The sequence below is a fragment of the Anarrhichthys ocellatus genome, unplaced genomic scaffold (genome assembly GCF_004355925.1).
Source record: "Anarrhichthys ocellatus isolate YVR2014 unplaced genomic scaffold, GSC_Weel_1.0 scaffold21, whole genome shotgun sequence".
Classification (NCBI taxonomy): Eukaryota; Metazoa; Chordata; class Actinopteri; order Perciformes; family Anarhichadidae; genus Anarrhichthys; species Anarrhichthys ocellatus.
The window spans coordinates 3,819,309-3,831,685 of NW_022280051.1; the positions used below are offsets into that span (position 1 = coordinate 3,819,309).

At 45.7% G+C, this 12,377-nt stretch overlaps 2 protein-coding genes across 2 annotated transcripts; both read left to right on the top strand.

Annotated features, from left to right (window-relative positions):
• The first annotated feature begins 6,087 nt into the window (after positions 1–6,087).
• Positions 6,088–8,772, top strand: trim35-14 (tripartite motif containing 35-14). Its single transcript, XM_031859100.1, has 7 exons — positions 6,088–6,166; positions 6,347–6,789; positions 6,870–6,965; positions 7,048–7,278; positions 7,381–7,403; positions 7,494–7,612; positions 7,772–8,772. The coding sequence occupies exons 2-7, from the start codon at positions 6,367–6,369 to the stop codon at positions 8,314–8,316; spliced, it is 1,437 nt and encodes a 478-aa protein (XP_031714960.1). The 5' UTR covers positions 6,088–6,166; positions 6,347–6,366; the 3' UTR covers positions 8,317–8,772.
• A 944-nt stretch (positions 8,773–9,716) lies between these two features.
• LOC116390050 (protein mono-ADP-ribosyltransferase TIPARP-like) lies at positions 9,717–12,347 on the top strand. Its single transcript, XM_031859292.1, has 5 exons — positions 9,717–10,576; positions 10,779–10,947; positions 11,088–11,275; positions 11,404–11,664; positions 11,779–12,347. Exons 1-5 carry the CDS (start codon positions 9,717–9,719, stop codon positions 12,224–12,226), a joined length of 1,926 nt encoding a protein of 641 aa, XP_031715152.1. The 3' UTR covers positions 12,227–12,347.
• The last annotated feature ends 30 nt before the right edge of the window (positions 12,348–12,377 follow it).

Here is a 12,377-nt window from a genome sequence, read left to right on the forward strand (position 1 = left end):
TGTTTGATTGGGTTGTCTGAAAACAACAACCCAAGCAACTCTCGTGTTTTCTTTTTAAAGTAAGCTCTGTATTCTGCCACGGTTTTGTCCAGGCTATCAGGTCATTTATCACCCACTCCTCGGTGTGTTGTCCTGTGCTTTTTAACACACACACACACACACACACGTGTGCACACATAGAGGACTTGCAGGGGTCAGTGGGGGATTGTGCAGCTCCATCCAGCAATCCATATCTTATATTTGCCCCAACATAGAGCCATCAAGGGCGGGGTATTTGTCAACGGGATCAGCTCGTAATGTGCACTATCACGTGGCAGAGGCCCTTTGGGTGTCATGCTGGTGGAGCAAGCACATCCATCTGCGCTTTAAAGAGACCCAAGCCTCCCTCCGCCAGATGAAATGAGAAGATGCTGGGGGCCAATCTGTTCCTGGATAACAAAACCCATCACAGGCTTTTGCTCTGGTCCTTTTTTTAAAGTGGATTTTGATACACCAGATAAAGTCGGCCGTGATGCAGGTGCTGATCACAATTAGTGCGAGCGTTCTGCGGGCTTCGAGCTCGATAATGTCGCTTCGCCTTGTTAGATCCCTGGCTTCAGCCCTGCAGCCTATCTTGTCATGCCACAGCTGATTTGACACATCGACGGTGACAGGCGGCTCCGGCCTGGGCTGAGCCAAATGACCCACATAGAGACGGCCGGTGCACGGTCCTCCTGGCCCTGCGACTTACTCCACAAAGATCCGACTTAGAAGTCTACAATTCGAACTGTTTGATGTAACTGAGATTATTTTTCTATATCATGAATCTTTACAGGAATGAGAGCAATTTAATTGATATCTCACTTCGCCTCCTCGAAATGACATGAAATCCTAAGAAGAAAAGTAAAAAAGGAACATGTAACTCAATTCCAGCAGAAAATGATTGTCAGCAATTTTTCAGACAGGGGAAACCATTTCCTGACATTCTCCATACCGTTTTTTGATAGCGAAGCAGTGACAAAAACCTAATAAAGATTTGGGTCATCACAGACAGCAGATTCATCCGGCTAAAACAAAATTGTCATCACTCTGCTTTGCTGAGCTGGAGTTTAAAGGGAAAGGGAGGAAGCCAGGAGGGGAAATGGGTTAGCAAAGAGATGGAGAGAGCAGCTGTGCTGTGGCGTCCCTGTCAGCCCGGGCTTATTGAATTGATGTCACTCCTTTTTAAACTCTGTTGGGTCGCAGTGTGCAGGTGTGTGTGAGTGAGAGTGGAGGAGAGGAAGGGTGGGGTAATACTGATAACTGTGGTTTTCCTGTGAATCTGGAGGGCCTGGCAACCTTCCAGAGACTGAAAGAGGTTTTCTGAGCCCCAGGCTTTTCCAGCAGCCTTTCCAATAAGATGGAGTTCACCTCGAATTCAGTGCGCATTTGCCGGGGTGCTCATGTGCAGGCACATTTGTGTGTGTGTGGGTGTGTGTGTGTGAGCAACATGCAAGTGTGTCGTTTCAGTCCACACACCTCCAAATACACACTAAAAATAGCCAGCAGGGAAAAGAACTAAACTGCTTCTTACTACATCTCCTGCGGTGTCCGTGTGAGATGGCTGTCAGAAGTTTCTCAGCTGTTACCAAGGGCAAAAATCAATATATGACTAACAATAAGGGTTCCTGGTCTTTGGTGAGAGTGCCTCGCAAGCCCCAGTGAAATTGTGCATTTAATCCAATTTATATTGAGCACTCAATTCATGTGTGAAAGAAGAGACGGAATGAAAGCGTCCTCTGATGAAATGGATGTATTTTCCCTTTGACGACGATGGAGCTCTCTGCTCATGAGTCACAATGTGAAGAGCATGAAAATGATTTGTCAATGCGTCACAAGTATTTTAATCTGAAAAAGATCAAATGTTTATACGGCAAAGTATAAATCAGTTCTGGTGCCCTTGTCCCTCTCTCTTTGTCTCGTCTCCCGGGTAGCAATTGAGATTAATCTTATAATGTCCTCTCCACACGACGCTCTGACTCAGCTGCTGCCTACTGCAGTCATTTCAGTATTCAGAGGAATGTACAAGTATGGTTGCAGTCAAGTAGGAGGAGCTTTCCAAATTGGAAACAACTGAGCCACGAAGTTCGACTTGATACATTGCGAGCGTTGATGTGTGGTCAGACTGGATTTGATGTGGTTGCATATAAAGCTAATGTCTGTACAAATAACAAAACACAGACTGCTCAGTCAAATTCATGCGAATAAAGAGAGGAAGAAATAAGCTTAGCTTTCAAAACAAACAAATCCTTCAGAGGATTAAAAAATGCCGCCACCACCTTCTGAGGTATACTGCATAAAAGGGGTAATTAAGTTGCAAGTAATTAAGAAGGTGATAATAGAGTGTGGGGGGGTCTTTACAGCTTTCTTCTGCTGCCACAAAGTGGCTGAAAAGTGAAGTTAATGCAAGTTTTATTAAGTTGTGTCATTTTAAGTAGCATTCATTTATTTGCTTAATTCATCAACAAAGCATTGACCACTAAAACAGGCACTAGTCACTATTGCAAAGACTAGTTAGAAAGTGGGACCTTGATAAAGGGATATGTAACCAAGGGGAAACTGAACAGGTGTTGTGAAAGCAAGTGATAGGGACTCTAAGGAGGCCTGCCAACATCCTCAATCTATAGCTACAATAAAATACCTCTTTGTCTTTCTTTACCTTTCTCTCGCTCCTTCCTCTTAGTCTCCCATAATTCACTGGCTTTAGTTTACTTTTTACTGTCCAGCTTTACTGCATAGCAGACTATGCAAATATAGGCTTGTACGAGGATGAAGTAAATATCGAATTATGTTTCAGTAATTATTTTTTAATGCACCTCCTCGGCTGCAATCATCAATACTTTCCTCAACCTGAGAAGGATGGAGCTCCGTCCGCTGACAGTATCCGTCAGAGCGATGCTCTCTACAAAGTATCGGGCCGAGAGACGGGTCCAACCTGGAGTTGTCTCTGCTGTGTGTTAGCCTGCCTGTCCTCATTAGATGCTGTGAGATTGACACAGACCTCCCCCCCCCTTCCCCTTTCCCCCCCCCTCTTCAGCCCCTGTGAAGCTCTGTGAACACTAGCAGGGTGTGAGCAATAATGAATCACTATTAGCTTGGGTCACACCGGCTGACAGCCAATTTACAGGGAAGGAGAGGTTGGACAGGCAACGTCCAGGTACATTTGAGCATTAAACCGCTTCGTTCAGAGTTGGCACAGGTTTTTCCAAAGCACCTAACATGGGAGGATAACACAGATTACATGTTGTCTCCTGATATTTGTCTGTTTACCTCGAGTCATTTTAGATGTGAAGCAATCAGGAGACTTCTGCATAAATGCTGCGGCATAAAGTACCTTTTTTTATGGTGCTTTATAGCTGACTTCACCATACGTGGGTGCACTCTGACATCTAGTGGTGAATGATAATTACAACATCAGGGAAAGGTGCTGAATTTCATCTCAGTACAAGGATGGTGTCAGTCTTTATTGTCCAAGGTGTCATGTGAGTAGAAATATGATTTTGTTTTTTTCCCCAATAAAGTGAGATGCCAACTTCCAGACTTCAGAAGTGACAAATATTCTGTACTGCTGTGTAAAGGAGTTGATGTTCTTCTGAGGCAGATTATGTAATGTTAGCGAGAAACAAATATGTACATGACATATGGCTCATGACGACTTGTGAAGCAGTGTAAGCACAATAACAAGCATATATAACAAGTTCATTTTATGATGCACAATGTCACATAAATTCCACCCTCGGGCATAAAATGCATTAGTGTCATACTGTATGAACAGTGGCAGGCCAGCAAAGACATTGCAGCATTTTCACGATGTCGTATTTACACAGAGCATCAACAGAGTAAATGCTTCATTGACCCAAACTGGAGCGACGCTCAGCAGGCCTTTTTAAAAGACTCTGAGTCATTCCAGGAGGGAAGTGAAGAAATTAACAACCAGAGCATCTGCTGGAAACTCCAAACCCTCCTTTACAAATGACAAACGGGCCATCTGTGCATGTTGCTGTACTCATGTCTAAACCATAGAAGCCTAGTGTAGCGCTATCAGCTGAGGAAAACGCAGCTCAATTAAAAGTTAGTTTTGGAAAGCTGACGTTGTTCTTGAAGGTGACAGGATGGCCGAGCACAGACTACCATCAATCTATGATTAAAATAATCTTCTGCAGCTCCTTTTTTTTAAATGAAAAACTGGAGACTCTTGAGTCCCTGTGGCATACCAAAATGTGTCAAAGAAGTGACTAATCAAGTGTTGAATGATTACATGAATAACACAGACAGTAAAATAAAGATTAAATGTAAAAACTGATTTGTGTTTGAGGCTGTCCCTCGGGCATTTGGAGGACAGTGGAGGGTCGTCAGTTGATTAAACTGGCACATTTTCTCACCCTATATGGTATTCAGAGCATTAATATAGCAGCAAACAGCTATTAGCTAAATATACAGTGGAGTAATGTCTCCCTCTGTGTGTTGTTATCCAAGCTTCTCCATTCTTTGTTAACGTAGCCGGTCCGGCCGTGCGTGCTTTTAGTGCATTTCCGTGCATGTTAGAGTGTCCCACTGGCCCAGCACTGATCTCAGATGGTGGTGGCAGCTGATCAAGGCAAACACTGTATAGCTCTGTGAGCATGTTTGCGCTGTTAGCACCGTTAGCTGCAAGTCACCGGCTCAGCCTTTTGCCATGTTGCGAACTGTTGAGAGGCGATCAAAATTCTCCCAATACCATATATAGCATCTTATGATCTTTCCACATACCACATCCAAGCAATACGTTTAGAGATGAAGATACATTTGCTGCAGAAAGTAAACTTAATTGTTTTCTGGAAAAAGAGTTAAATGTTGCCACCGTGTCTTCTCTTTACCCACATTTCCAAAAACGGCTCTTGATAGACTTGCGTTTCAATGCAAGGTTGGCCGGGGGATCCGTTAATGTGATGTCGTGTTTTTTTGTTTCTTTCCAAAATGTTCCCTATTACTCCAATGGTTAGTGCTGACCAGGTGAGGAGTCCATGGCGCAAATCAGACACCAGACAGGGACAATAGGGTCAAACACAGCACATTATCAGGCCCCGGGCTCCTGACAAGGAGCTTCCAAACAATCAAGAAAAGTTCCTGCTACACGCAGTTAATCAAGTTACAATCCCAAAAGCCATGTGGAGGCTGTAGATGGGTCCAACTCTCCAAGTGGACAGAATGAAAAATGAAGATGAATAGAGTCTGCACACTGATGCCCTAAAGTTGTACAATACATTTATCAAGGAGCAAGAACCCACAGTGAGCAGACTCTTATCTGCTTTTGTTCTTTGGAGCATAAAAACAGCAAGACATACAGGAAAGTCTTTTTTGGACAGTTGGAGCATACTGTGTGATGAATGAGGATGAGAATCCTGAAAGAAATGTAAGAAATGCCTGAGTGTGACTAACAACTTTACCCCTTCACCATACATTATGAATGATAAATCCACAGAAAAGTTTTCTCATAAAATCAAATGATCCGTGCATAAATCGGAAAGGAACAAACTGTCGTATTTGTTGTTAAATGAAAGATGGAAATACCAAATGAGTGTGTTGATCACTAACTGTAAAGTGAACCTTCATAACAGGCAAAAACAGAAATTTGCTAACTGATTACACTGCCCATTCGACTGCATAATCTGCTCAGCAGTTGGCATTGGTTGCACACTGATGATAAACTCTTCCCTGCTTTTTGCCACTAGATGGCAACATATGCTAAAAGCAGTTTACAGGACTCCATAACACCACCAGAGACTAATGAGAAGAGGCTGCTGTTTGGGAGACCAAAGTGCTACACGATTATTCAATATTTCATAATGCACATGTTTGCATATTGGCTTTAACTGCATAGCAGTATATACAATTTTAAGATTTCTTATTTATAGTTTCAACTGTTCAAACCCCCCCCCTCATAATGAGAGTTGTAAGCAGTTCAACCAAAGAATCTCCTCAGATTGTTTTTAGTTAAAGTGTTTTTAGAGCCACTGATTTGGACTGTAAATACCTTGTAAGGGTTAAAAATGCCTGCTCTGCCTCTGAGACTCCGCCCCCTTTGGGTGACTCATCATGACTCATCAACAGGAAGCAGGAAGTGTCTGCGTCTAAGCTCGGATATCTGTGACAGGACTCTGTGCTTGAGGTATGTTTTGCCTCTGACTGTCAGTTTCATATCAGAAAAGTTAATCAGTTTGCACTCGAATGCTTTCAAAGACTAATGTGTGGTCATAGGGGGAAGTAAATAGACTACAGGGGATTGTGGGTATGAAGAAGGGCTTTGTGTTTTGATCTGTGCCTACCTTTGCCCTGCTTTCATTTTCAGAGCAAAACAAGAGCGTCAGTATGGCAGGCAGGCTCTCCCTCCCGGAGGTGGACCTCTCCTGTTCAATATGCTGCGAGATCTTCAGGGACCCGGTGGTCCTCAAGTGCAGCCACAGCTTCTGTGCACCCTGTCTGCAGCAGTACTGGACCCAAGGGCCACGGAGACGCGACTGCCCCCTGTGCAGGAGCCAGAGTGTGGATGAACCCGTGCCCAGTCTCACCCTGAAGAACCTGTGTGAGGCCTACATCCAGGAGGGCGAGGGTCCGGAGGACACCGGGGGAGAGCTGTACTGTGATCCGGGGGAGATGTGCCCTCTGCACGGCGAGAGGCTCAAGCTCTACTGCCTCCCGGACAAGGAGCCTATCTGTGTGGTTTGCCACACCTCCAGGAAGCACAAACAGCACGACTGTTGCCCCGTCAGCGAGGCTGTCGTGGATGTGAAGGTAAATACAGCAGCCATTGTGTATAAAACCTTGTTTAATAATCAAACAAGCATTCAAGTTTCTCTTATTTACCTTCTCAGGAGAAGATGAAGTCTGCCCTCGGCTCAATGCAGGAGAAGAGGGACGCTTTTGACAAGATGAAGAAAAACTACGAGGATGCCGTTGCATACATTCAGGTGACATTTCTGCTAAAGATCGTGCACTCATTAAGCAGCGCTGAGCCTTTCCAAGCCATGCTCACGCATGTTTTTACCTCAGGTCCAGGCTCGCTTCGTGGCGAGACGGACCCGGGAGGAGTTCGAAAAGCTTCACAGCTTCCTTGACGCCGAGGAGGAGGCCAGGATGGAGGCGCTGAAGACGGAGGAGGAGCAGAAGAGTCGAGCGCTGATGCAGAAGATCGAGGAAATCGTCGGGAATATAACGTCCGTGTCCGAATCCATCAGAGTTTTAGAGGAGGAGATGGCTCTGGAGGGCGTCTCTGTCCTTCATGTGAGTTTGTAAACATTTAAAATATGAATAAGCGCAAAGATACTCTCATAAATATACCATTTATTTTCTTAAAAATGTTGTGACTTTGCCTCTTTTTTTCAGAAATGCAAGACGACATTGGCAAGGTGAAAAAAAAACCTTACTTTTTAAAGTTTTCTGTCTTTTCTCTGCTTTCACAACAAGATGCATAAACTGCCTGATTCTGCTCCCTGCAGAGTTAACAGCCCAATAGAAGATCCGGTCATGCCTCCCGGAGCACTCATCGATGTGGCCACATGTCTGGGGTCTCTGAACTTCCACGTGTGGGAGAAGATGCATGAAACCTTCAAATTCAGTGAGTACATCCTCTATCCTGCTTCACAGCTCTCGGTTTATTCTGTAGACCTTCAGACTGTCATGTATTCCTGAGGTGCGTAAAAGATTGTGATGCTGAGTGGACTACAGTCAGAATGTGTTACCAGAGACAGCTGCCATGTTTTGTTTTTGTTTTCAGCCCCGGTGACTCTGGACCCAAACACCGCCGCCCCGTGGCTCATCCTGTCAGAAGACCTCGCCAGCGTCTGTGACAGTGACGAGAAGCAGAAACTGCCCGACAACCCGGAGAGGTTCGACCCCGACACCGGTGTGCTGGGCCGCGAGAGCTTCACCTCAGGCAAGCACGCCTGGGTCGTCACCGTGGGAGAGAACACGGCGTGGGTCGTCGGCGTGGCCAAAGAATCCATCCAGAGGAAAGAGAAAGTGTCTTCGGTGCTGAAGAACGGCTACCTGAGCGTGTACTTTTACCACAAGATGTACTTTGCAGGCACCTCTCCTCTAACGAGACTCAACCTGAAGAGGAACCCGCAGAGGATCAGAGTGCAGCTGGACTGTGACAAGGGTCGGGTGTGTTTCTACGACCCGGATGACAACACGCACATCTACACCTTCAAGCACGCCGTCACCGAGAGAGTCTTCCCGTACTTCTGGGTGGGTTGTCAGCAGTGTCCTTTGACGCTGGAGCCACTGGAAGTTACTGTGAAGGCTGTAGAATATTTCTGAAAGTGCTCTTCCGCTTCACAATTTTTACTTCTGCTCAGCACAAAAGCAGTAGGAACTTTTTTTTCTATTTTCAGACGTTATGAGGGGAACATTCAGAATCTAAAATTGCATAATTTCAGCACTTTCTTTCCTGGTCCAATGAAATGTCTAATACGACCAGCTTCAAACATAATGAATACACAATTGGATCCCAGCACTTTAATCTTCTATAAAAAGTCCTGCACTTTCTTCAAAATTGTTTCATGCAAAGCATAATGTGTGTTTTTAAAAAGTACCCCAACTTGTGGCTTTAGTTTGTTTGTAACATGATTTTGAATTTGCATGTCAAACACTGAATGTTGGTTGTGAAGCCCAATTTTGTTTACAGCTTCAGATATATTGCAAAGACTAAATGTGCTTTATGTGCAAATACTAATGTGAGAATACCAATCTACAAATAAATTATTTGCTAATCTCATTACTTCCCCTTTATTTTGTGCAACCTGCAAGTCCAGTCTGGCCTGTAATAAAACGATGAATGTTTTTTTTTTAAAGTGTCAATAATGTTCTGACCTTATGGGTTATGAGAATAATGTGAAACAGGTTTTAAAAAAAAAAAAAAGATGACTTCTTGTCAGCTACCGCATTAACAAACATGGCAACAGGGATATTACAATAATATCGTTATAGTGAAACCGGCATTTCACAATGTGATTCCACTGTTGAAAAAGTAAATAATTCGTAAATTATGGGAGATTATTTTTTACTGCCGTATATAAAGCAAAACCTGTTATATTGGTTTGTATGCTTGCACGTGCAATTACTACTCTATTACTGAACATACGTTAAAGTGGTAACATCACGCTGTTTAGTTCTTTTACTCCCACAAACGTTACATTGTGTCGTTCTCGTTCGGCACGTCGACACCTTCTTCACTGAGAGCAGAACAGTCTGTAAATTACTTCTCCGGACAAGTCGTGAAACATTACATTCTTTAACTTTCGGACTGCAGTGAATTCGTTTTGAAGCTGCATTTTAATTTTACGAACACATTTCCACGTCAAAGGACCTCGGCGGGTGTTCACGGTAAGGTTAGCCAAAAACCATCTTGTTTGATACGCTTTCATTAGCTCGTTATAGCCGCAATGCTAACGGTGCAGGTAGATAAGAGTGTGTATTCAATTCACAAGAACGTTAAAACGTGTTGAAGGTGAAAGGTTTAGAAAAGATAAATGTACATGAATAATGACCTCAATATAGCCGCCAACAAAAAACACATTTCTCTTTGTAGTTTGATTCTATTTTATATAATTTTAACTTCATACTGAGCTAAACTCACTTTATGTCCCCATGTCCTTTGTGCTAATTTACTCAAAATGAATAGTCCAATGTGTTTTTTGTTTTTTTACTGGATGTCCAAGATGCCTAAAGCTTCATCCAGCAGACGCTCAAAGAGAAAGATGGCGGACGACGTTGCAGTTTTGAAGCCCCCATCTAAATCTTCCAAAGTCACCTTCCTGAGCCCGTCTCTTTTCCTACTGGAAATCCCCGCTGACGCCAACTCCAGCCTCCCAGTGTGGGAGGCCATGAGGTCCAAGCAGGTGGACATCGCCTGGACCGTCAACCCCTACAGCATCGGTGTGCATTTAACTCCCGCGACCTCGAAGCAAGGGAAGAGTGCAACCCCCGCCCAAACCGAAGGCGCCTCCAGCGTGGCGCAGAGCTCGGCGCCTTCTTCCAGGACCCTGCAGCCTCAGATGGTCATCCAGTCCATCACTCCGCAGCATGGAGCCTCCCAGACCTCCTGCGTCCTGCTCACCCTTTCCCAAAACGGCACGCAATTGCTGCCGATCCCTCCGGGTCAAGCACAGAAAATACCTGCAAACCCCACACTGGCCACCTCCCTCATCTTCTCCCTGCCTCTCATCATCACCCAACCGCAGCCTGCACATCAGCCCGGCACCCCGACCAAGAGACAGGTCCTACCCGCCATCCAGACCCCGACGGCCACCCCCACCAAGCTGCAGGCCCCGTCCGAAGGGCCAGTCCCCTCTCCGTTCCACACCAAGACCTCCTCTAACATCCAGGTCTGCGACAAGTTCCTCCTGAGTCTGTGTGACGCAGGGAATAAGTGTACGATGCACCACACTCCCTACCCGTTCCACTGGCAGCTGTGGAGCGTGGTCACCCACCAGTGGATCGACGTCCCCTGTCGCTCTCAGGTCATACTGGAGAAGAGCTACTGCAACATCAAAGAAGAGTCCATTTGCATCGACGACGGGTGAGTGAAAGCGCAGAACTGGAGTCGAATCTCTGGTTTAAGAGTTTCTATTTGAGTCGGAAAATTGACAAACTAATTATCTTTGTCCCCATTTTTTGCATTTGGGTTGTTGACAGCAAGTTTGGTTTTCCCTGAGTCAAAAATAAAACTTAGTGTGTTTTCAGTTTGACCTTACAATGCTGTTGTGCAACACTCCATCTAGCAATCTCCACTGCAGTCTGGTCTTTGACTCGATGGAGATTAACGACTCATCGAAGTATGACGGAGTTAGACGACTCACTAACTCTGACAGTCTGATCATAAACCCGTACTTTCCCAGCAAATGGAAAATCTACTGGTGGAACAACCAGGACTGGGAAGAGTACAACAAGGTGTCTATTTTTCTTTATCTCGTACTTTTCATCTCCATTATCGCCCCCTTTGGCATGATTCCTTTTACCTCTAAACGCTCCCTGAGCTATGAGTTTTGCAGCGGCTCCTTGTTCACTTGACTGCTTCATCTCTCCGTTAGGATGCGTCCGCCTCGCTGCTGAAGAGTATGAGCGAGAAGGAGCTCGAGTGTACCTTCTATATTGGCTCCCAGGACTACAAGGTGGACTTCACCACCATGATCCAGACCAACTTCACCACAGGGTTCCGCAGAAATGTTCGCTGCAGACCCCTCTACCGCTCCCCCGATTCCATGCGGCCTTACCTGCAGTCGGTATCCATTTCTCTGTGTCTCTGTTTCAGTCGCATGATGTAGTTATTGTCAGGTTCCACATATAGTCGTCCTGTATCTCCTCTTCATCGCGATGATATCCTCCCTTCCTCTACTTTACACCCAGGACAGGAATCCTGACTGAGCCTGTCGGCGACCTCCCCGGGGCAAACTTCAGCGTGGACCCTCTGGAGGAGTTCAGCTCCTGGTATCCTCCCGTGTGGTGTCTGGACTCGGCACAGGACTACAGCTTGGTGGACCTTCCGGCCGGCACACAGGCCTACCGGAGTGTCCAGAACTTCTTCTACGAGAGCCTGCCTGAGACCGAGGTGGACGTCGTCGGCATCCAGCAGGTCCAGAACCTCCTCCACTGGGACAAGTACCAAAGGTCCAGCTACTTTAGTTACTAAGTTTACATTGATTTTTAAAAGCTTGTTTCAGCACAGCATACTGAAACATGTCCAAAAGACACCGTCTACATTGATCTGCGTTGTCATTGCAGGCACAAGGCGTACATGCAGAAGCAGCACGCCACGTCTCAGGAGCCTCTGGAGAGACATCTCTTCCACGGGACAACCAAAGACCCCTCGGAGGACATCTGCCACAACAACTTCGACCCCCGCATGGCCGGGGTCAACGGAACGTCCAACGGGTTCGGCTCCTACTTCGCCCCCGCCGCCTCCTTCTCCAAAACCTTTTCAGCCAAGTCGGGGCCGGATGAGGTCCGCTGCATGTTCCTGGCCAAAGTCCTGGTGGGGAAGGTGAGCCTCGGAAGGAGCCACTACCGCCGGCCGCCGCCACTCAACTCCAGGACGAGTCAGTTCCTTCTCTACGACACCTGCGTGGACAACGTTGACAAGCCCACCATGTTTGTAATTTTTGACAGCTGTCAGTGCTACCCATACTACCTCATCAAGTACAGAGACCTGCCCAAAGTGATTACTATTTGATGAAGAAGAGGACAGGCCTTAGTTAGCTGTTGATTGTTCCGACACAAAGTGTTAAAAGTGTTTAGTCGGAAATGTTTATCAAATGTTATCACTTGCAGAAAAGATCAATATGTAGATTATGTGCAACGACGTTATGTAAGCAGACGGTTCA

Coding starts and splice junctions, on each gene's coding strand:
- trim35-14 (XM_031859100.1), top strand. CDS start 6,367: ATGGCAGGCAGGCTCTCCCTCCCGGAGGTGGACCTCTCCTGTTCAATA. Junction 6,790..6,869: donor AGGCTGTCGTGGATGTGAAG/GTAAATACAGCA, acceptor TTACCTTCTCAG/GAGAAGATGAAGTCTGCCCT. Junction 6,966..7,047: donor ATGCCGTTGCATACATTCAG/GTGACATTTCTG, acceptor TTTTTACCTCAG/GTCCAGGCTCGCTTCGTGGC.
- LOC116390050 (XM_031859292.1), top strand. CDS start 9,717: ATGCCTAAAGCTTCATCCAGCAGACGCTCAAAGAGAAAGATGGCGGAC. Junction 11,276..11,403: donor TCCATGCGGCCTTACCTGCA/GTCGGTATCCAT, acceptor CTTTACACCCAG/GACAGGAATCCTGACTGAGC. Junction 11,665..11,778: donor CACTGGGACAAGTACCAAAG/GTCCAGCTACTT, acceptor TTGTCATTGCAG/GCACAAGGCGTACATGCAGA.